The sequence below is a fragment of the Actinia tenebrosa genome, unplaced genomic scaffold (assembly GCF_029948245.1).
Source record: "Actinia tenebrosa isolate PJP-AT-01 unplaced genomic scaffold, QUT_ActTen_1.0 PGA_scaffold15__27_contigs__length_11533743, whole genome shotgun sequence".
Lineage (NCBI taxonomy): Eukaryota > Metazoa > Cnidaria > Anthozoa > Actiniaria > Actiniidae > Actinia > Actinia tenebrosa.
Genome location: NW_028292575.1, coordinates 5,722,314 through 5,745,464, shown reverse-complemented (window position 1 = coordinate 5,745,464; position 23,151 = coordinate 5,722,314). Strand labels below are relative to the sequence as shown.

The 23,151-nt window shown below is 35.7% G+C and overlaps 2 protein-coding genes across 2 annotated transcripts; both read right to left on the bottom strand.

Annotated features, from left to right (window-relative positions):
• Positions 1–186: 186 nt before the first annotated feature.
• LOC116301293 (uncharacterized) lies at positions 187–8,900 on the bottom strand. Its single transcript, XM_089030808.1, has 8 exons — positions 8,761–8,900; positions 5,898–6,182; positions 5,421–5,807; positions 4,027–4,356; positions 3,170–3,383; positions 2,734–2,763; positions 2,579–2,617; positions 187–2,458 (listed from the first exon to the last, which is right to left on the bottom strand). The coding sequence occupies exons 1-8, from the start codon at positions 8,822–8,824 to the stop codon at positions 1,996–1,998; spliced, it is 1,812 nt and encodes a 603-aa protein (XP_088886934.1). The 5' UTR covers positions 8,825–8,900; the 3' UTR covers positions 187–1,995.
• Positions 8,901–11,279: 2,379 nt separating this feature from the next.
• LOC116301306 (uncharacterized) lies at positions 11,280–21,779 on the bottom strand. The gene is made up of 8 exons (XM_089030393.1): positions 21,725–21,779; positions 20,357–20,665; positions 19,460–19,864; positions 18,407–18,751; positions 17,078–17,963; positions 13,642–13,680; positions 12,473–12,511; positions 11,280–11,965 (listed from the first exon to the last, which is right to left on the bottom strand). The coding sequence occupies exons 1-8, from the start codon at positions 21,777–21,779 to the stop codon at positions 11,848–11,850; spliced, it is 2,196 nt and encodes a 731-aa protein (XP_088886519.1). The 3' UTR covers positions 11,280–11,847.
• Between the last annotated feature and the right edge of the window lie 1,372 nt (positions 21,780–23,151).

Below are 23,151 nucleotides of genomic sequence, written 5' to 3'. Positions count from 1 at the left end.
TTTACCAAGTCAGCTTCAGATTGACGTTTTGAGGCTTTTGAAATTAGGTTTCGAGTCATAACCTCAGCGCATGTTCCTATTGTGTACATGGGTGGGGTGGGTGGGAAGGCGGATTACTAAGCTTTCCCTTTCCAACCCTTTTTAACATGAGACCGTTATATAACTAGAAAAATAAATACAATAAACAAGAGAATGACAAACGATTTATGAAAAAAAAGATAACTCCTAAAATCTTAAAAATATTTTGGCCTATATTTTAAAATAGTACGATAAATCTTTATTTCTACCCCTCCCCCTCCCCCAAGGATCATCAAAATCAAACGATGTCACATTTTGATTTATTTGCGACACCATGCAAAGCTAGCTTAATTATTTTTGCTTTCATCTTGCTTCAACGTCACTGATATTTTGATAATCAACAGTACTGACATTTCGGATGTTAGTCCTTCGTCAAACTCGAGTAAAAAGAGCTTTAAAAAGAAACTGTTGTCTTTCATTACGGATTAATTGGGGTAATGAAATCGTTTCCTCTTTGTGTGAGGATATAATTTAAGCTTTTTTTAAAATCCCTGATAAACTACGCAAGCGTTTCGCGTTTCACTTTCGATTATTCGTTCGAAACAAACAAGGAAAATTTATGATTCATCTACGACTTCATCTACAAAATAATATTAGACGTTGATATTTAACATCTATGAAAAGTTTCTTTTTCTATTTCTTTTGCTCCCTCGTATAGCTATTTTAAAGCCTTATTTACAAGAAGATACAAATAATGCATGACTGTAGCTTGATACTGTGTATCGTATAATTAGAGTTTTCGAGAAAAGTCGCGTTTTTATTGTGTTTGTATACACCTAATTGAAAAAACGTAGTCGGGTTCGAGAAGGTCCTATCATCGAAGCTAAGACCGAAAAGGATTTTGGGTACTCTGAAATGTGTATTATATTTGTATATAGACATGTAAAAATGCACAGTAGAGCAAAGTTGGTCGACCTAGATTAACAACATGCCAAAGCCATGATGCATAAAATGTGCACATGAAGGGAAAACTGCAATACGCATGAAATTAGCATAATTATTTGTCTTCTCATGCTCCCCTTCGGTCTTAGCTTTGATGATATAACCTTTTTTTGAACCTGACAACGATTTTTCAATTAAGTGTATATAAATGAGTTCAAACCATTTTACTCGGTGACGGTCATGGGTTGCTCTTTCAGTGCTAGCCTATCTTTTTCAGTGCAGCATTAGTATCTCAAAACAATGTTACTGGCTGTTACAGGGAACAGTTGATTCAAGCTACACTATAAAGAATAGCTAGGACGAAGCAAAAAGTTAGAAAACAATTACAATTTTCATTTGTACAATAAGTAAATAATAATAAGTACTAGGTATCACTCTATCTTTTGAATGCCTTTATTGTAATAGGGTAGCCCTTACGTGACCGTGTTTGCGTCGTGTTCATGTCGTGTTTCGGGCAATTGGATGGAGAGTAAATTCTCAGTAATTTTTTTTTATTTTTTTATTTTTTTGTCAACTTTCCATAGTGCTTTGTTATAGCTACGTTTGTGTGTATGAGAATATATATGAAATATATATTTGTCCTGCGGTTGTAATAGTATCAAATTGAGCTGATCCTCGCATTATATGAAGCGACTTATGCAGCTGCAAATTGAAAGACGTTTAGGTTTTATACGGCAAAATGGGTCTACGCAAATATGGCAGGTAAACGAAGTCCTTGTTTGTTTCGTTTTGATTATTATTTATATATAATTTGATAACGGTCCTTAACAGCCAGTGGCTAACAAACGTATGGCCTTCATACCATGATCAATTTGCATTTATATTTGACGAGCAGTTAATCGCGTATAACCAAAGCAAGTAATTCCGATCCAGGAATGTCATTTTACTTCCGTACCATCACCTTGTCGTGTTTTTTAATCAATTTTGTCACAGTCACGCGGAATCTGTCCTACGTGATGATATGCTATGTCACACTCATGCGATGGAATTGTCGTAAAGTTTGTTCGCCTCAACGAGTGGAGCAGAGTTCTCTGCTGATTCATATACAGGCTTCAATGTGTAATGGTTGACTTCAAAAAGATTCTGATTAGTTGGTCTATTCAAATCTGTGGGGGAATCCAATGTGTGGTAAAACACTTCAGAGGAACCATTACTATGAGGCTCGCGCGCATAGCATTGTAGTCCATCTGATGATTCTATATTTGGGTGCTCCAGCACGTGGTAGAATACATCAGGGGTATCATAACCAACGGGCTCGAGTGCATGACATTCTTGACGTTTTATTGATCTTCTTGGAGGTGGAACTTCATTCAGTCGTGTGTAATCAACGTCTTCGTAATCGGGAGGCTCGTCACGTGACTGCGGTTGATCATCTACTGTGTTTACGGTTGACGCGTCTGTGGGAGTGTCAGTAGTCTGGTCAAGGATGATATCTCCACTGAAAACAATTGAAACAAATGTCAGTATGGTTAGCAACAAAAGGTCGGGGGAAAAGGCAATTAGTTCAGGCTCACCATCCCGGCCAACAATTACAAACACTTTAAAAAATCTACATTACCGTTCATAGGTCATGTTCACCGCCAGACAGTCGTTATTTCTGAGTCGAAGCAAAAGAAAGAAATTTTTAGAAAAAGAGTGAATGAAGTGTCATTTTGTATTCTTTTAATTTTTTTCTTAACATGTGCTGAACACATTACAATAATCGAGACATACCTTGAATTGTTTGCCTTGTTCTTCGTATGTCTGCAGCAGGAAACGGCAAGAAAAATTAAAAAAGAAGGAAAACATTTGTAACAGAAAAGAAGAACAGTTTGAAAGTACTGCTTAATAAACGAGCAGGAGTGTTTTATCGGGTATAAAACACGAGGCGCATCCGAGTGGTTTTAGACCCGATAAAACACGATCTGCGAGTTTATTAAAAGGCTTAAAAAACATATGATGTATGTTCTCATATTGTATCGAATTCTTTACGAAATGAATCAAGTTTGATAGAGAAAATCCATGTTAAAGTTTATGCAAATGAAGATGAATCTATATCAGATATAAAACCTCCTTCATGGTCATGATTTCTATTGTGTTTCCTTCATGAATTATTAATGACTTTTTTTAACTTAATATGCATGCTATACAAGTCAGAAAAGTACCATACCTGCATCTATATATAATATCTACCACGAGGAGAATAACAAGTATACAGCAGACCAGCGGTATCACCATGACAACGATTTGTAAAGTCATATCACAGCTAAACAAGCGTGATCCCTTAAAACCGCTCGATGTTGGTGGTGGTTTAGTAGTGGTTGTCGGGTTAGTAGTGGTTGTTGGTAGTTTTGTCGTCGTAGCCAAAGGTGTCGTCGTAATCTCTGAAAATGAATTGAAAACGATTGTTTTATCTTAGCATAGGTTTATACGAATGACATGAACTTTTTTTCTTATATTTTAAGCTTTTCATTACAATAAATTAACTTTAGAATTACTAAAAACATAAAGATTTTCAGAAGAAGTCTTCTGTCATCTTCATGCATCTAAATAGATATAATATACTGGTCGACGTCAGTCCTTCGTCGGAGTAAAAGAGAAAATGAGAAGAAAAATATATAATTTATTGAGGGGATGATGTGATCGGGTGAAATGTCGACAGACCGAGACTTAGTCCGGAACGTCAGTATGAAGTTACAAACTTTATTTTGGTTTGATCATTATAGCGAATATCATAAACATGGTTTCTGATGCGATCGCCCGAAACGTCTGCCTAAAAGTTTGCCGACATATAAATGGTTACAACGTGGTACAATCAAAATGGTCTGTGTTAGTAAGAGTAGAGTTGTATTCACATGTTGTATTCTACACACCAACGCAGTCCTCCAATGCAGCTAGTTACCGATAGTCATTACGAGTTCATCTGAATAGAATAACAGCACCATGTGAAATTTTTTTACACAAGGTTCTAAAATGGTCGATTTTTTACATTTATAGTATTGTCAAAAAGTATTCGTTTTTACTTACTGGTTGGCATAAAAACCCTGTACTGTGCTCGAAAACCATTGCTATTGCCCCACATATTCGTGCTAAACACAAACTCTACGTCACTCGTCGCTTTCAGCATTGGGTGCTGATTCCCACCAAAAGTAGCGGTGTAATTAAGTAATCCGTTGACAATTTTGTAATATTTTAAAGTATCTTTGTCAAGCAAAGAGAAGTTAGTGAAGTGAACATGTACGGTGTGATTAGTAGGAACGTTTATCCTCCACGAGCACAGCTGTCCATCCGGGTATTTACCAGGGAAGCCAGGGGACTGGAAAACACCTTCCTTGTCTGTCAGAGTGTAATTGCAACCTAATATAAAATGAACATAATTCATAACTATTTATCTCGTTTAGTATTTTCGATCATTAACTGAAAAAATGAGTGAATCCGATAAATCAAGAAATTTTATTGTAAAAGGTGAAAAACAATGATTTGCAGCTTAGCAGAATTGAAGGAGAGGACCAAATCGGTCTCTATTTCTAAGGTTACTGAAAACGTTATATGCAATATGCAATATTTGTGCGCATCCTAACAAAAATATGCAGGGAGAAGTAGGTAAAGCGTTAAAAAGGCTCCGACTGCATTAAAACTCGGACAAAAATAAAGAAAAAAAACTTTAGAACTTTTCAAAAATCTATGGAAAAACAGAATCCATCTTTCATTAACTACAGACATTTACCGTAAAATGCTGACAGTGTCTCAGCCCACGGCTCCGGACAAAAAAATTCCCATTTTCTTCTAAATGTATGGCTATTTTTACATATTTCCCCATTTTCGATACTTTTAAACTTTCATACCTATAGTTTATCCAATTGAATACTTTCTTGTATGACATGTATTTTCGATTCAAGGGAATCTCAAATAGATATTCCTAATCATTAATGTGTGTTACTCCCATTGCATTGACACTTGCAAAGAGGAGTGCAATCTAGGCCAGCCTTCACACATTTACATCTGGTACGGTTAGGTATTTCAAGTATCGATCTCCTAACAGTTAGGTATTTCACGTAACAATCTCCTAACGATTAGGTATTTCAAGTATCGATCTCCTAACGATTAGGTATTTCAAGTAACGATCTCCTAACGATTAGGTATTTCAAGTAACGATCTCCTAACGATTAGGTATTTCAAGTAACGATCTTCTAACGGTTAGGTATTTCAAGTAACAATCTCCTAACGATTAGGTATTTTAAAAGTTCATATTTTTGATTCCAAATAGCTGGTACTGTTTGCTATTATCATTTCCATTAATAGATATATTTCAAACATCGAAATAATGGTGAGTTTTTTAATAAATACTTATCAAGCTCGTACCCAGTACTCCACTCGGTCATCCAAGATAATCATAAAATAAGTATTCAGCACTTGCTTACTTTCATAATAGCAGTAATGCATGGTGATTCCACTATTATGATTCCTGTCACCAAGTTTATGATATGGCACTCTCCCGTACTTATAAGATTTCCCTTTATAGTTGTTTGTATAGTACTTGATCCATTCAGTTGTAGCTACCATCCATTTGACTTGTTGACAGTCACGTGACCCATAAGGCAGCAGATAAAATGGTTTGGTTATCGGTAACGAGATTGGAATCTTTTTGTTGCCTCTTGTTTGACAGGAAAAGTGGAATTCGATTGAATTATGCCATTGGTAAGCAAAATCATCAACATAGTTGGTTGAGTGCTCATAGCCATTATCCCTATCAAACATTTGAATCCATCCCGAATGCTCTTGTTGTTTATAGAAAATACAGTATTTTCCTAGGAAAAACATTATTGCTATTTAATGCCTCGCAATTCTCAAAAGTGTCGGAAAAATTTAAAAAAGTTTAAAAAATCATCCTACCATACCTTGTGGCCATTTTATCGATTGCCAATTCACATCAGTTCTTTTAACACAAAAGTACCTCAAGACGAAGCTTGGGCCGACATGTCCTTCGATATTCAAGGTCTGTGAGCTGTTCTTATTTGGATTATTGTCATCTGTGTTTTGAAGGATATATCCTTTATCTGTCCACCCCTTGTACCCCAACCGCCAATTCACGTAATTCCAATCTTTGTCTGTCCATTCTTCAGGACAGCCAGTGGAAGGTTTTAACAGACCATATTTTCCATCCGGCCAGCCAGTGATCAATCCTATAAAATCATTAAAATTCATTATTACATGGCAAGGTAATTTCACGCGCTATGATTGGTCAATTTGCGGTCCATAACTTACGGTACGGACCGAAAAATGAAATGGTTCACTGAGTGTACGTACTTATGATCTTTTAAAACATTCAAATCTTTATCAAAAAGTATATATTTCTGGATGAAAATCGTCGGAAAACCTTCAATAGATAATTAAAGATAACTGAAAGTCACTGGCATTTAATGTAAACCTTATCAAACAAGCGACAACTCTTTCATACAAGCGAAACTCTTTCGATCAAGGCTCTACACGGCACTAGTTGAGCGATTTTGTACGACTAGAAAAAACTAGAAAAACTAACTATGCTAAAGCTAAAACTATGTCAAACTACGAACTAAAGGGTGGTGATTAGCGGCTAATTCAGTAAATGAAATAAAGATAGGTTTACAAGCAGAATTAACGTAAATTTGTTATTTCAGTGAGCTAACAACGTCCAGTTTAAACTTATCTGAATCGATCGGGTGAAGAAGCCAGTAGTTTCTTTCGTAAACGTTTTAAGCAGTTTTCTAGGCTCATCCGCTCTTGAAGTATGTCCATATTTCAGTAATATTTCATTTCTGGAATTTGAATGTATTTTTAGACAACTATCCATGTTCAGCTAGCCGTAATTTTCCAAAGCTTCTCATTCATTTCTGGAGACAGTTTTTGAGTTTTTTTCTCAATAAAAGGCAGGAAAACAAGCGGAAGGCTGTAGTATTTTTCATCTTGGTTGTGAATATCTTGAAGTTTGAAGTACGACAGTTTTCTTCTCAATCTCATGTTGAGTTCTTGAGGTCTTCTTTTGATGCCTTTTTTGCTTTGCATTCATATGTTTTGCAAAATAAAGCCTCACTTTTGTTAACTAGTATTTCAGAAAACTTTAAGCTTTAGCTAAATTCTTTCAAAGTAAACTAAAACTTCGCCTTTTGAGCGACTCAAACACTACATGTCACTTTTGGCACGTACGGGAACCCTTCCAATGCAGTTCTCGTTTGACATGCGCTGTCAACTTTACTTTTTGTTGCTTCGCCTCTTTTTGATCTCAATGCCTTGCCATATAATAAATATCTTACTAACCTCGTTTGCTCGGTCCGTACCGTAAGTTATGGATCCTCGTTTTTTCCACTTTTTTATGGCCCGCGCGCTACGCGCTTGGGCCATAAGGCAGTGGAAAAAACTCGGTCCATAACTTACGGTACGGACCTCGCACTCGGTTAATAAGAGCTATATATTTAAGCGGAATTGAAAATGTTTATACTGAGATAGATGGTAAACAAGGAAGTTTGTTGGTGTGAATGTTACCCAACGACAATATCCATTGTTCTTTGAAAACGTCTGCGATCACTGACTTCTATGGGGTTCGAACCCATGCCACGACCCTTATGTGTATACTCCCGATGCTATAGCAGCCGTTAAGTAATAAAAACGCGCTCTTGATATTCTTATAAAAAGCATTAATCTGCATACTACGGCAATCCAACGCAACCCAGAGCTTCAGACAAAATTTGCGACACCATAACTGTGAGTCTGAAATCAATCTTAACTAAATTCAATTTCAAAATGTGATTTTTAAAACAAGATTCAATTCATATTTTTTCCTTCAACTTTTTATTAGAAGTGTAAATGTTATCAAGGTAATTCCCTTGTTTTACACTGCGCATTTTTCTGTGCATGCAACTAAAAGAATGGAACTAACAAAGTTTAGGGATTTTTTTTAGGAAACTAAATAAGAAACATGTTCCAAACCAATTTTCACTTTTTTCTCTTTTTTGAGTAGAGAAATTGCGATTTTTATCTGACTCGCCCCAGTCTCCACTCGGAAAAGTGTCAGTTTTGGACTATTTTGAGATGTTTTTTCAAGATAAATCAAAAACGAGAATGGTGACCCCTATTTTTTATTTCAGATTTTTGATAAATGCGATGCTCGTCATTATATATCAAAATATGAAGGAAAGATAATTGGATAGATTTTGAAATATTTTGATGGGAATATTTGCCCCTTGCAATTTTTGGACGTTCGTAGAGGTGCACATACCTGCATTTTTCACTAATAGTTCAAGAATCATAGTCATCTAATAACTTTGATGGATTTAATAGTATAGATTATCTAGTAAACTTCGAGTTATAAGTACGTTTTGTTATATGAAAGTACTTTTAACGGTGAATAAAGGTTCTTGATTGCAGCTTCCGGTTGCTACCGCATTTCACTATAAAACCCATAAATTGACATATTTGGAGAGCATCCAGCGAAAAAACGAGATTGGTGACCCCACCTTTTAGTTACATGTCCAAAGCATAATTAATGTCCATGCAAAGTTTCAGGACAAGGTTATTGGCAAAATTTCTTTCAAGGGAATTACCTTAACAATTGTTCAATGTGCAATTTATATTTATAAATATACTTCTCTTCACGTTTTTTCCATCAGTAACGATCGCGTTTCAGTGAAAGTAGTTTTTCAAGTAAAAAATCTACTAATGTATATGAAGATAATACCACACGCACTTTTTTTGCTTGTTTCAAACATCTCAGTATTCTATACTTACCAGTGATATATCCATTCTGCAGAAGAAGGATGAGAATGGCTGCATAACTAAAAGCGCACACCATTGTATCTTACCAAGTATCTGGTATCTTACCAAGTGCAATAAGTCTTACCGGATTAGAAACTTATTCTTGTTTCTTTACCATGTCAGCTTCAGATTGACGTTTTGAGGCTTTTGAAATTAGGTTTCGAGTCATAACCTCAGCACACGTTCCTAAAGTATACATGGGTGGGGAGGCCGATAACTAAGCTTTCCCTTTCCAACCCTTCTTAAAGTGCACATGAACCCTTCGACAATACTTTCAGTACTGATTCTACACGAAGTAAATAGTTGAATGGTAAAGTATTTCTTGATTTGAGTGATGCGTTTCTAAGTTATGAAGGTTTATACTTCCAATATGCTAATGAGTGTGACGTCTATTAAGGCTTAATCAAATATACAAAATCGAACTGGTTCATAGAAACAGTATTTAAAAAGCATCATTATTTTACTCATGGTTTACATGAAAGCTATTTACAATTTTTATTTTCAAAATGGCCAGCATTTAGTATTACTAGTTACAACAAAAACACTCAAATACCTTACCTGACGTCATCATCATTCACATATTGGAAGTATAAACCTTCATAACTTAAAGACGCATCACTCAAATCAAGAAATACTTTACCAATCAACTATTTACTTTATGCAGAATCAGTACTGAAAGTATTGTCGAAGGGTTCATGTGCACTTTAAACGTTAGACCGTTATATAACTAGAAAAATAAATACAATAAACAAGAGAATGACAAACGATTTATAAAAAAAAAGATAACTCCTAAAATCTAAATAATATTTTGGCCTTTATTTTAAAATAATACGATAAATCTTTATTCTTACCCCACCCCCTCCCCCTAAGGATCAGCAAGATCAATCGATGTCAATTTTTAATTTATTTGCGACACCATGCAAAGCTGGCTTGTTTTCGCTTTCATCTTGCTACAACGTAACTGATATTTTGATAATCAACAGTACTGACATTTCGGATGTTAGTCCTTCGTCAAACTCGAGTAAAGAGAGCTTTAAAAAGAAACTGTTGTCTTTCATTACGGATTCATTGGGATAATGAAATCGTTTCCTCTTTGTGTGAGGATATGATTTAAGCTTTTTTTAATCCCTGATAAACTACGCAAGTGTTTCGCGTTTCACTTTCGATTATTTGTTCGAAACAATCAAGGAAAAATTATGATTTATCTACGACTTCATCTACAAAATAATATTAGACGTTGATATTTAACATCTATGAAAAGTTTCTTTTTCTATTTTTTTTCCTCTCTCGTTATTTTAAAGCCTTATTCACAAGATACAAATAATGCATGACTGATAACTGTGTATCTTATCATTAGAGGTTTCGAGAAAAATCTCGTTTTTTATTGTGTTTGTCATATAAATGAGTTCAAACCATTTCACTCGGTGACGGCCGTGGTTTGCTGTTTCAGTATTCGCCTATCGTTTTCAGTACAGCATTAGTATCTCAAAACAATTTTTCTGGCTGTCACAGGCAACAGTTGATTCAAGCTACACTATAAAGAATAGCTAGGACGAAGCAAAAAGTTAGAAAGCAATTAACTTTTTCATTTGTACAATAAGTAAATAATAATAAGTACTACGTGTCAATGTATCTTTTGAATGCCTTTATTTCAATAGGGTAGCCCTTACGTGACTGTGTTTGCGTCGTGTTCATGCCGTGTTTCGGGCAAAATTCTCAGTAAAATATGTTTTTTTTGTCAACTTTCCATGCTGCGTTGTTATAGCTACGTTTATGTATATGAGAATATATATGAAATATTTATTTGTACTGCGGTTGTAATGTATCAAATTGAGCTGATCCTCACATTATATGAAGCGACTTATGCAGCTGCAAATTGAAAGACGTTTAGGTTTTATACGGCAAAATGGGTCTACGCAAATATGGCAGGTAAACGAAGTCCTTGTTTGTTTCGTTTTGATTATTATTCATATATAGTTTGATAACGGTCCTTAACAGCCAGTGGCTAACAAACGTATGGCCATCATTCCATGATCAATTTGCATTTACATTTGACGAACAGTAAATCGCATATAACCAAAGCAAGTAATTCCGATCCAGGAATGTCGTTTTACTTCCGTACCATCACCTTGTCGTGTTTTTTAATCAATTTTGTCACAATCACCCGGAATCTGTCCTACTTGTTTTCGCTTGTTTTCGCTTTCATCTTGCTACAACGTAACTGATATTTTGATAATCAACAGTACTGACGTTTCGGATGTTAGTCCTTCGTCAAACTCGAGTAAAAAGAGCTTTAAAAAGAAACGGTTGTTTTTCATTACGGATTAATTGGGATAATGAAATCGTTTCCTCTTTGTGTGAGGATATGATTTAAGCTTTTTTTAAATCCCTGATAAACTACGCAAGCGTTTCGCGTTTCACTTTCGATTATTTGTTCGAAACAATCAAGGAAAAATTATGATTCATCTACGACTTCATCTACAAAATAATATTAGACGTTGATATTTAACATCTATGAAAAGTTTCTTTTTCTATTTCTTTTGCTCCCTGGTATAGCTATTTTAAAGCCTTATTCACAAGATGCAAATAATGCATGACTGTAGCTTGATAACTGTGTATCGTATAATTAGAGGTTTCGAGAAAAATCCCGTTTTTTATTGTGTTTGTCATATAAATGAGTTCAAACCATTTTGCCCGGTGACGGCCGTGGTTTGCTGTTTCAGTATTAAACTATCTTTTTCAGTGCAACATTGGTTTCTCAAAACAATTTTTCTGGCTGTCACAGGCAACAGTTGATTCAAGCTACACTATAAAGAATAGCTAGGACGAAGCAAAAAGTTAGAAAGCAATTAACTTTTTCATTTGTACAATTAGTAAATAATAATAAGTACTAGGTGTCAATGTATCTTTTGAATGCCTTTATTTCAATAGGGTAGCCCTGTTATATTATATATTAAGTAAATATAAAAATTGTTAATTCTAGAGGCCTTATTTCTTCCCTACTTCTACAGGCTCGAGCCCATGGTATTCCGGGGTATCCGGAGTCCATACTTTAGTCACCTATGGCGTTCTGTTTTGAGCAGTCAGGGGATACATTTGCGCGTCATTGTCGTCTGTACCCAGTGCTGTATTCGTGGTTGCTGTTCTTGTGCGAAAGTTTATTTGGATATGTCCCGTACTGTGGAAGAGGATTAAAAGATGTTTTAGACACAAATTATTATTAAGCACAGCACTGACAACTGAGCAGTTTTTTTATGACTGCGAAAAGTTTGGTGCGTTTATTGGCTGATATTTTTCGCGTAATGTGATTGGTCTGGCAGTGCCCTGGCAGTGACCCTTGCGTGACATGTTTTTGCACCGAGTTTATGCCGTATTTCGAGTATTTGATTGGATGTAGAGTAAATTCTCGCGCAATGTGATTGGTCTGGCGTATCCCGTGCCGCGTCATGACCGCGTTAGTGCCGCGAGCTTTTCCCATTCATACGAAAACTGCTTAGAAAATAAAGCATGCAATAGAAATATAACTATTTAGTAAAATTAACTAAAACGTTTCACAGGTTTAGTATCTGCGCTCTAGATGAATTGAAGAATTTCTTGATATGAAAGAAAATGACACCATCGCGTATAAGTGCGGGGTCACTGTTTGCCTCACATGACATAATGTCGGTAATCATAATTTGCTTACTCGTCGTAGCTTGGATTCATACCGTCTTCTTTAAGATACCTGTATCAAAACAATCAAGCAAACATTCAAATATAGAGCAAGGAAATTGTTTTTAAACAAAAAAAAAAATTAATAATAATAATAAATATATATAATATATAATAAATAAATATATATAATAAATAATAATAATAAATGTATATAATAATATATATAATAATAATAATAATGAATGCAATAATGCAAGAGAATATGAACTAAGAGAAGAATCACCGTACCCCATCATGTGCACACTTTGATGCTATTTTCAGAATCTATTTTTAAAATATCATCCAATGATATCATTTCTTTGATCGTTTGATTTTCTGCACGCGCATAGTACGCGTGCGCTCTACGCTGTTTGCTGACGTTTTTTGTGCTTTTCTTATGTTCAAATATTAAAATCTGCACTCAAGATGACGATGTAGGTCGAAAACTTTGGAAAATAAATGTAAAAATACTCCAGAAAATTGAACAAATTACTACTTCAATTTCCTGTCATATTTGCCAAGCTTTCGACGTGCACCTTCATATCCACGGCAGAGTCGAAATAACGGAAAAGCACAAAAACGTAAGCAAGCAGCGTATAGAGCGCAGTAAATGCGCGTGCAGAAAAACAAATGTTTTAAAAATAGCATCAAACTGTGCACATGATGGTTACAAGGCTATATAGGGGGAATTCCTTCTCTTAGTTCATTAGTCTCTTGAATAATGAAATAATTATGAGAAGATGTAGGCACGTCTGCCCATAGTATGGTGGCAGAGGAGGGACTGGCATCAGACGAATCTTAATTTATTCATTATTAATGCCAAGTGCAACTAAAATCTAACCATGAAATTCGTATCAAATTGATATGTTCTTCGCAGTATACCAAGCAAATTATGCAACTGAAAATTGAAAGACTCGGAAAAATCTTGAATGGGATGAATGAAGTGCGACAAGCTTCTCTATAATGAGGCCGAATTCAGAGCAATTTTAACTTTTCCATTTTGGGGCAATGCTTATAACTTAAAGCGACAATTACGGGTTTATATTAAATTCTCTCTCCCGATGAAACTTATTGTAGGAGAATCGGCGGATAAGTCCTCTTCTTTTTAAACTCAAACTGATAACATGAACTTTAGTAAGATGAATATCTTTTTCGTAATACCTTGTTGATGCAAATCTTTCAAATTTTATTCTCTTTGACCTAACAAACAAAGTGAGAATTAGGTAGGAATAAAAAACTAAGGGCTATAACAGTCTAAACGAAGCATATTTCATTTGCAGTCAATATATATATACTCTCTCAGTTTTTCCCATTGAGATTGGTTACTTAACTGTGTTAATGCGCGCTGAATATGAGCGAAAAGTAATCAGGTAGTCACTCTTTCTTAAAATATATTGCAGAATTAATGAAAATGATATGCATTTTGTTATTATTATTGTTATTGTTGTTATCATTATTATTATTTATTTATTTATTTTGCTTCTTTTTTTTTTTTTTTTTTTTGTTTGTTTGTTTGTTTTTGTTTTTTGTTTTTATTTTGCAAAATAGATCATCTTATCTGGATACGACATGCTTCGAACCCACTGACAAAAAGACGAAAAATAAAAATAAAAAATCGATTCTACTTTGCCATACCCCCGAGACATCCGCAGAGCTGAGGCGTCGTATGGACTTCGGACCTGACGGCGATTAAATCCTTCTGCCCTTGGGTGTACGAATTACGCAAGAAAATGTTCTAGCCGAAGCATCAGGGGAGAGACCAGCCGGCCCCCAGACCATATCGACTAATCCCTTGCATCTCTGCCACGCACGGAATCGGTTGAAATGATAATCTTAATAAGTCTAGTCTATTCGGTGCATTGTTTTCACGGCTATTGTTATGCTGGATTCACCTGTAACTGTGGTCAAGTGGATATATCGTTGTCGTTCAAGATACTGAGTCAAGTCCGGTTGAGCGAAGTTAATATCTGGATGGGTGACCTAAAACCTATGAATAATTAACTTTTTTTAAAAGTTATTTTTATTTTTTTGTAACTTTCGATCGATAACAATTTCCGATCGTTTTAGTTGAGAGTTGAAAATCAAAAAAAAAAAAAAAAAAAAAAAAAAAAAAAAACGTGCGGGCAGGCATTCAAGCCGTGAGTTTGTCTGTTGTCCTGCAGTCTGTAATCATAATCATAATTTTTTCAGTACTACGAAAAAAAGACACTCTTAACCGTATCCCTGTGCCGAGAAAAGACAAAACCCATCAAACTGAAATCTATTAAGCTGAGGAGAATTGCCTGAAGTTTCTCTACAAATATAGAATACTTTAATTCGATTGAAATTCGCTTTGGCTGAGAAATCTTCGAAAAATTAACCTAACCTAGAACTCGGTTCCAATCGGCAAAGTTCTCGCGCAGTGCTTATCGTTTGACATGGCAACTTGTCTAACATGGAAAACAACTTATTCCTTGATTTGGAGCAATTGCGACCTGTTTTTCATATTGCAGCCGCTCTTCATTTAGTCCTATTTGCAGCAACCCGTCTAACATACAGCAACTCGTTATTCTTATTTGTAGCAACCCGTCTAACATACAGCAACTCGTGTTTCTTATTTGTAGCAACCCGTCTAACATACAGCAACTCGTGTTTCTTATTAGTAGCAACCCGTCTAACATACAGCAACTCGTGTTTCTTCATGGCACAGAATGCCTATTGTTTTAGGGACATGCACTTACAGTTCAGATTCTCACGTACATTTCAATGGGTGGGCATAAATTTGAATGATAATAGAATTCCTCAAGTTCTGATTGGCGAATTTATCCGAGCAAAGCGGGGAGCGGGAAGCTGCGAAGCGTATCCCTCGAACGAAGTGTGAGACTGACAAAAACCGCCTCCTTTGTCTTTATAATCCGTGTTTGACAAGTGATCACCACGCATGTAAACAAACTAATATCTAGTCTTTTTACCAAACTTTTTTGACCAGCATAGGAATTTAGTTTACAAATTGAAACTTACGGCTCTTTTGCAAGCTAACCGACATATAAATTCAATACAGTAACTAGTTTAAAGGAAGGATTTAAAACCTAAATCGTGGTTAACTAATCGGTTAAATCTGGCGGCCAAAGACAGAAAACTCTGTTTTCTCCTGTCGTTTATTTAAAAAAATTGTTTGCTATCAAAAACCGTTTAATGAAAATGAAAAACTGTTGGAGTAAATCGCTTATAAACAGAAAGTTTCGCGTACTTCTTGTTACCGGTAAATTTTTATTCCTGTTTTCGATTCAAAGCTTTTCTTTTATAAATCAAAAGTCAAGGAGACGCTTAATACGCAGTTAGCCTTTATGGAGCTGCCGATCTTCACCTTTCTTGAATGAGCGATATGAAAACCTATTAGTAGATTCGATAGCATATATAGCATATGAGTCATGACAATTACTCATTTGGTGGCTCCTAAAAGTCAAAGTTTGAATGAACTAGGAGGTTTGTCCGATGAAAAAAACACACAAGACAGTGTTTATTCATTCAATTTGGAGACAAAAGAGCTAAATGATAAGAAGCTTAGGCGAGAAATGAAAAATGACTTAATCCATAAACAATAGAGGTTATGTTTTTGATGCTGCCGAGAGTCCCGCGGACAGCTGCAAGTACTTCGGGAATCCCGCTCAACCCAGGCGCAAAGACCACACATTTTTCTAACTTTAAAAACCTCAAATATAATTTTAACGGATAGTCCGTGTAATGGGTGCAAAATGTTCTTTAGACATTAAAGTTTGTTTTGCACCTTTTGGCCATCGACCAACTCACTTGGAAAACAAAATATTTCAACATCAAGATGTACGACCACTATGTTTCCATACTTAAATGTTTAAAAAGTCCTTCTTTTTCTTGTTAAAATCCTCAAAAAAAAAATTATCGTTTAATTTTTTTGATTTTACCAAATGACAAGATGATATCTCTACTTTCATTTGCACCCTTTGGCCATGTAAAAAACTTAAGAAGAAGATACAAAATTACTGGTTTTCAGAGTCTACTTGAGCCATTTTCAGCCAATTCTCTTGTAATTTTACTCTGTAAACGAGTCACAGTCAAGTGAACATGATTTGAACCGCGCGCCAAAACAATAGAAATGTCCCGGATGTGTCCGCCTATTCTGTGCCATGTATTTGAAGCAACCCGTCTAACATACAGCAACTCGTGTTTCTTATTTGTGGCAACCCGTCTAACATACAGCAACTCGTGTTTCTTATTTGAAGCAACCCGTCTAACATACAGCAACTCGTGTTTCTTATTTGTGGCAACCCGTCTAACATACAGCAACTCGTGTTTCTTATTTGTGGCAACCCGTCTAACATACAGCAACTCGTGTTTCTTATTTGAAGCAATTTCCTATTTGCAGCGACACGTCTAACATACAGCAATCGTGTTTCTTATTTGAAGCAATTTCCTATTTGCAGCAACCCGTCTAACATAAAGCAACTCGTGTTTCGTATTTGCAGCAACTCGTCTAACATGCTCAATGACCCTCATAGGCCACCTCATTATTCACAGAATAAAAACATGATTATTATAATTGATTAATTATTAAGTTACAAATAAATATAAGCTGTCATACCTCCATCGGTAGAGAACTATAATAACGACGGCAATGACGACGATCAGACATATCAGCGGTATCACTATCAGAATCGTTGTGTCCGCCCCATGGCATTCGCCCATACTGCAGTATTTCTTAAAGTTGTCAGCGGTGCTATTATTAGTCTTATGTTTAGTTTCTGTTGTGGGTATTTTTGTTGTATTTAGAACTCCTGTGTTTGTATTCAGAGTTGTGTGTTGGACGATATTTCCTGTTGTGGATGGTGGGGAAGGTGTAGTTTCTGGAGGTTTTAAGTTGTCAGCGTTGCTATTATTAGTATCGTTTCCAGTTTCTGTTGTGGGTATTTTTGTTGTTGGAACTCCTGTCACAGTGTTTGTATTCAGAGTTGTGTGTTGGCCGATATTTCTTGTTGTGAATGGTGGGGAAGGTGTAGTTTTTGGAGGTTTTAAAGTGTCAGCGTTGCTATTATTAGTATCGTTTCCAGTTTCTGTTGTGGGTATTTTTGTTGTTGGAACTCCTGTCACAGTGTTTGTATTCAGAGTTGTGTGTTGGCCGATATTTCCTGTTGTGGATGGTGGGGAAGGTGTAGTTTCTGGAGGTTTTAAGGTGTCAGCTTTGCTATTATTAGTATCGATTCCAGTTTCTGTTGTGGGTATTTTTGTTGTATTTAGAACTCCTGTGTTTGTATTCAGAGTTGTGTGTTGGCCGATATTTCTTGTTGTGGATGGTGGGGAAGGTGTAGTTTCTGGAGGTTTTAAGTTGTCAGCTTTGCTATTATTATTATCGCTTCCAGTTTCTGTTGTGGGTATTTTTGTTGTTGGAAGTCCTGTCAAAGTGTTTGTACTCAGAGTTGTGTGTTGGCTGATATTTCTTGTCGTGGATGGTGGCGAGGATGGTGTTGTTTCTGGAGATAAATCAAATATAAATAAATTTCAAAATAAGATAATGTGCAAAAATGGTGACAGGTTTGCAGGTCACCCTGCTTGCGCTAAAATACCTCAACTAGTAATGTATTACATTAAACATCGCATTGCGTAGCAGTTGCAGTGTGTTCTCATAATTTGGCGACTGCATTTTGCAGAAATGGTTTCCAGTAGCCTGCTTCGTCAGGGGTTACGAAAATAATCTGCTATTGGTGCTAAATTTTATGACAAATATAAAAACCTATAACAACAACAACAAAATACAAACAAACAAACTCGAACACTTGTTTGGATGCTAGTGTAATGGACTTGCAATTTTGGACCAGGGGTGGCATCACTTCAAGGGTTGCATGTTATAACATAAAGTCCAAATATAGTCCAACATATAAAAAAATAGTAAAAAAAACAATTTTTTGATGTTTACCGGGTGTTTTGAATACAGTGTACTCTGCCCTGAATCCAGTGCTGTGTCCCTCTTCATTTGTAAGAAACTCAAAAAGGACATCATTAGTCGCCGTAATGGTGAATGGTTGATTGTGATGACCATGAAAGGTGTCATTTAAATGGAAACTACCATCGACAAATGTTAAAAATGTTAAATTGTCTGGTTTTGCACTTTCATGCAAAGAGAAGTTAGTGAAGCGAACAAGTAGAGTGTGATTATCAGGGACTATGATCCTCCACGAGCACAGCTGTCCATCCGGGTATTTACCAGGAAAGCGAGGGGACTGGAAAACACCTTTCTTGTCTGTCAGAGTGTAGTTGCAACCTGTACATGTGATAAAATGAACTTAATTAAATGAATTTTTTCATCTCATAAAACCCGACTGACTATTAACTAGTATCAGATGTGAATCTTTCGATCAATTAAGAGATTTTAATGAAAAATGTTAGCACTTTTATTGGGGTAAAAGAAATTATTGTGCTATCTACTCACTAAAATATGAGCCAAATTTGCCTAAGTCTTTAAGCCCCGTTTACACTAGCGATTTTTGCGGCGATTTTTGCTGCGATTTTTTTGCGATTTTGTCCATAATAAATAATGGTAAAGAATTTAGTTGTAAAGTTTTTTTTAAGGGATACCAAGATTTTCCTAGACGAATGTCTCTTTTGAAGGATGAGACAAAAGATTTCATATTTCCGAAAATTTCCACAAAAATCGCAGCAAAAATCGCCGCAAAAACTGCCAGTGTAAACGGAGCTTTAGTCACTCGCAATGTTTGCGGAAATTGTTTTCTTACGCATGCTTTACGTATGAACAAGGAACGCCGGCAAAAAATAAATTGATTATACGGCACTTTACTGCAATTTCGTGATATTACTGTTCATTTGTCGTCCCTAGATGTGTGTCCGCGAAAGTAGCTCTCACCGTCCTAAACTGCTGTGCCAGTCCAGTTTCCCTCTGTTCTTTCCCCCACGCCTATTCATCTATTGATACTTATTTTTTTTACTGTGTATATTAATATTTATGCCTTACTTTTGTAATAGCAGTAATACATGGTGATTCCTTTGTCATTAATGTCACCGATTTCATGATATGGTACTGTTTCATACCCAAAACCGTTCTGTTTATGGCCTTTGTAGTTCCGTGTGTGGTACTTGATCCTTTCAGTTGTTGCTACCATCCATTTGACTTGTTGACAGTCACGTGACCCATAAGGCAGCAGATAAAAGGGTTTGGTTATCGGTAACGAGATTGGAATTTTTTTGTCACCACTTGTTTGACATGAAAACCACATTTTGATGCTATTTCCCCAATATCCAATGAAGTCATCAACGTATTGGGTTACGTGGTTGTTGTTATCGTCTGTATCATACAGCATATAGATAATTCCCCTTGGCACACTGTGATGATTTCCATTTTGGTGGATACAGTATCGTCCTTAAAAGAAATATTGTTATGCGCTGTCTCACAATTTAAAAGAGGGGGTGGGAATACATACTTTTTTATTTTGAAGAAATAAAAAACGCGCGCGCGTGTTAACTTGTGTTTAGTCATAACGCACGTGGGAGTTGGCAGAACACAAGAAAAGTGTTAGGAGAAGCACGACGCGTAACGGAGTACTTCTCAACGCTTCTCAAGTGTTCAACTAATCTGCAAGTGCTTTTTACAACTTCACACAGCACAGCAATCAGGTTTTATTTGTTTTATAAAATACAAATCACAATAACTATTATTTCATAAAGGCAACTGAAAGTGTGCGCGCGTGCTGTGTATTTTCATAAAGCATGCGCTCTCAACCAATCAGAACACGAGAATATTTATAACAGTTATTTCATAGAATGCATTCGTAGACATCAGCAAAGAATGTTAATTAATAATATAGTTTATATAATTGATAAGAATCGATCAGGCTAAAAATTGTTTCATTACCTTGTGGCCATTCTATCGGGGATAACCAGTTCACATAAGTTCTTTTAACGCAAAAGTACCTCAAGACGGAGTTTGGGCCAACATGTCCTTGGATATGTAAGATATCTGAACTGGTATTGTTTGGATAATTTGCTTTTGTCTCTTGTAAGACATATCCTTTGTCTGTCCATCCCATGTACATGTAGTACCAATTCCGGTAGCGCCAGTTTATCACTTTAGTGTATTTCCAATTTTTTTTGGTCCATTCTTCAGGACAGCCAGTTGTGGGTTTTAACATACCATATTTTCCACCTGGCCAGCTAGTCAAACCTATAAGTTCATTAAATGAAGAATCGAGTTGAAGTAAAAATTCATACATTAATTTCAATCTAACTTTTTTCACTAGGAATGGTTATCAAGAATAGACTAAAGTGGTTGGTGCAAGATAAGTCCAAATCATGGATCTTGGACTTCGAAAAATTAGAGCCCTGCACCCCTACATTTCCCACCCCTAGCTCCGCCTCTTTTTGAGCTAGACTAAAGTAAGGTGCGGCATTCATCAAGTATTTCAGAGGATGTGCAGGTGTTACGCACTTTTTTTAATTATTGACCTTATGACCAAAAACTCATTGAAAGGAGGAACAAAAAAACAACGCTATAGCCTTGTAGGCTTTTGTTATCGTCAACCAACAAGACAGCTATGCCGTAACGTGCAATCTAAGAATACTATCTAAATCTTTGGGATCCCCCTCATCGGCTTGTACACCTTTGAGCGCAGAGTCGTGCAAAACTGACACTTGTAATTAAGACCTCGTCCACACTATTGTGTTTTCGTTTGATGTCTTTCTTTCGATGTCTTTTGGCCTTGCGCCCACTAAAACGATCGCAAACAAATGGATGCGCAAATGATGCTTGAATGTGGATGTGTGAATGTTTATTGTGGATGGGTAAAAACACTATGAAAGCGCTAGTGTAGACGCGAATATTTTGATGCCTTTTCGTTGAGACCGAAAACGGAGAGTTTCGAAAACACATTTGGGCTGACATAACTGAGCTTAGTACTGGTGCCCGCGATAAAAGTTACGTTTGCCAAGATATATATCAGTCAATATGAGCGTAATTAGCATTTATTTCAACTCATGCTTAAGTTTGGTTTATGACTTTAATTAATTTTGCTTCTTAGAGTTCCCTACTTATTGTTATAGAAAATGAGAAACTTGAAGAAAGAAAGAATAATGAATACAAACATTTTACGCTCAAGCTTCATTTTAAGTCCGTTCCTTTTTGAAGAACCTCGGTGCTGGACTGGATCTCCCGATTCTCTTGTTCCCTTTCCGCATTGATTTTTAATAGAATATTCTAGTGCTTTTAGTGAATTAAATGTCTTACCTTCTAGGTCGACAGCTTGAAAAAGAAATAGAAGAAGAGCAAACAGCGAAGCCATTGTGTACAACGAGGCAACGATTCGTAAAATATCTAGTTTATCAAGATGTTCATATAATATCTAAATAAATTGCGGAGTTGAGGCTACGTTTTAGCGGTTTTTTGACATCATTGTGGCGTAAACGTCTTGAGACATCATTTACTATCATTTTACTTTGCTTGTGGGTAAAGTAGTGTTGTGCAAACTGACTAGGTAAAATATATGCCCATTAAGGTAAAGCATCGACTTTGATTTTTAAGAAGGCATGTCAGCAAAAATCAAACATCGGGTGGCAAGGGTCGAAAATTTGATTTTGCTAATATTTTAAACTTAGGTAGGCCTTAGTGTAAGTAAAACCACTGTGTAGTTTGTTTGGTAAAATATGGCTTAGTTTTCGAGAAAATCGAAGAAAAGAGTTTTGAACTAAATTCGCTAATTTTCGGCCGATAATTTACATCAACTTTAACAGCTTATCGCGACCAAACAAAGCAACCTAGCACTGTAATAAGACTAAATAGTAGTTAATTGGTATCTTAAGAAACAATTTGTAGAGTTTTAGTAATTTTGGTGAAATTTTTCGATTTTTACTTAATTTATTTTTGGAGCACATATAAAACTCCTCTTAAAGTGGGGTAAAAATAATCAGATATTTTTTCATGTGCGACGAAAAATTTTTACCAAAAAGACAACCTGAATTAAAGTTGAAATAATGATTTCCACGAATCATGCAAAATTTTCTTGGGGAAATTATTTTGCGCGTTGCACCACAGCCTGTAAGTTGTAAGAAACTCACGGATTTTATCTGTCGGCGAGTTCAATCAATTTACATATTGTTTACTAATATAAACGAATTCATGTTGACTTTCTAAGAAATAAAATAAATAAAAACGATTTTAAAGAAAAAATAAAAGTTCCTGGACTTATTCTGAAAGAAGTTGAAACAGTAAACTCAAACTATAAATTGAATTTGCTCAAAATTCACTCGACTAACCCAAAATATATACTCTCACCAAAATAGTATAGCGCGTCTATGGTCTGAAAATAATAGCATGATTATTTTCATCAAAATATACAAATATTCCATAGTTGATTCATGTTTGGATTTTAAGAATTCTTGCAATGATATATTTTTTACTATGATTTTGGGTTTACATAACAAGACACCCTCCAAAATAACAACAAAAGAAAGTTTTTAAAATGTCATGGTTCCGGTCGGTACCAATTAACGTTGCACGCATGAAATTGACAAGTAATTGTTGTCCAATCATGTTTATGTTTTGCAACATAATTCCTTTAGTTGGTTATTGCGTTGCTTGTGAGTACACTAAATAGAATGGAGATTTGCCGTTCATTTAAAACGATTGTTGGAGGAACCTGTGGATTCGACAGAAAA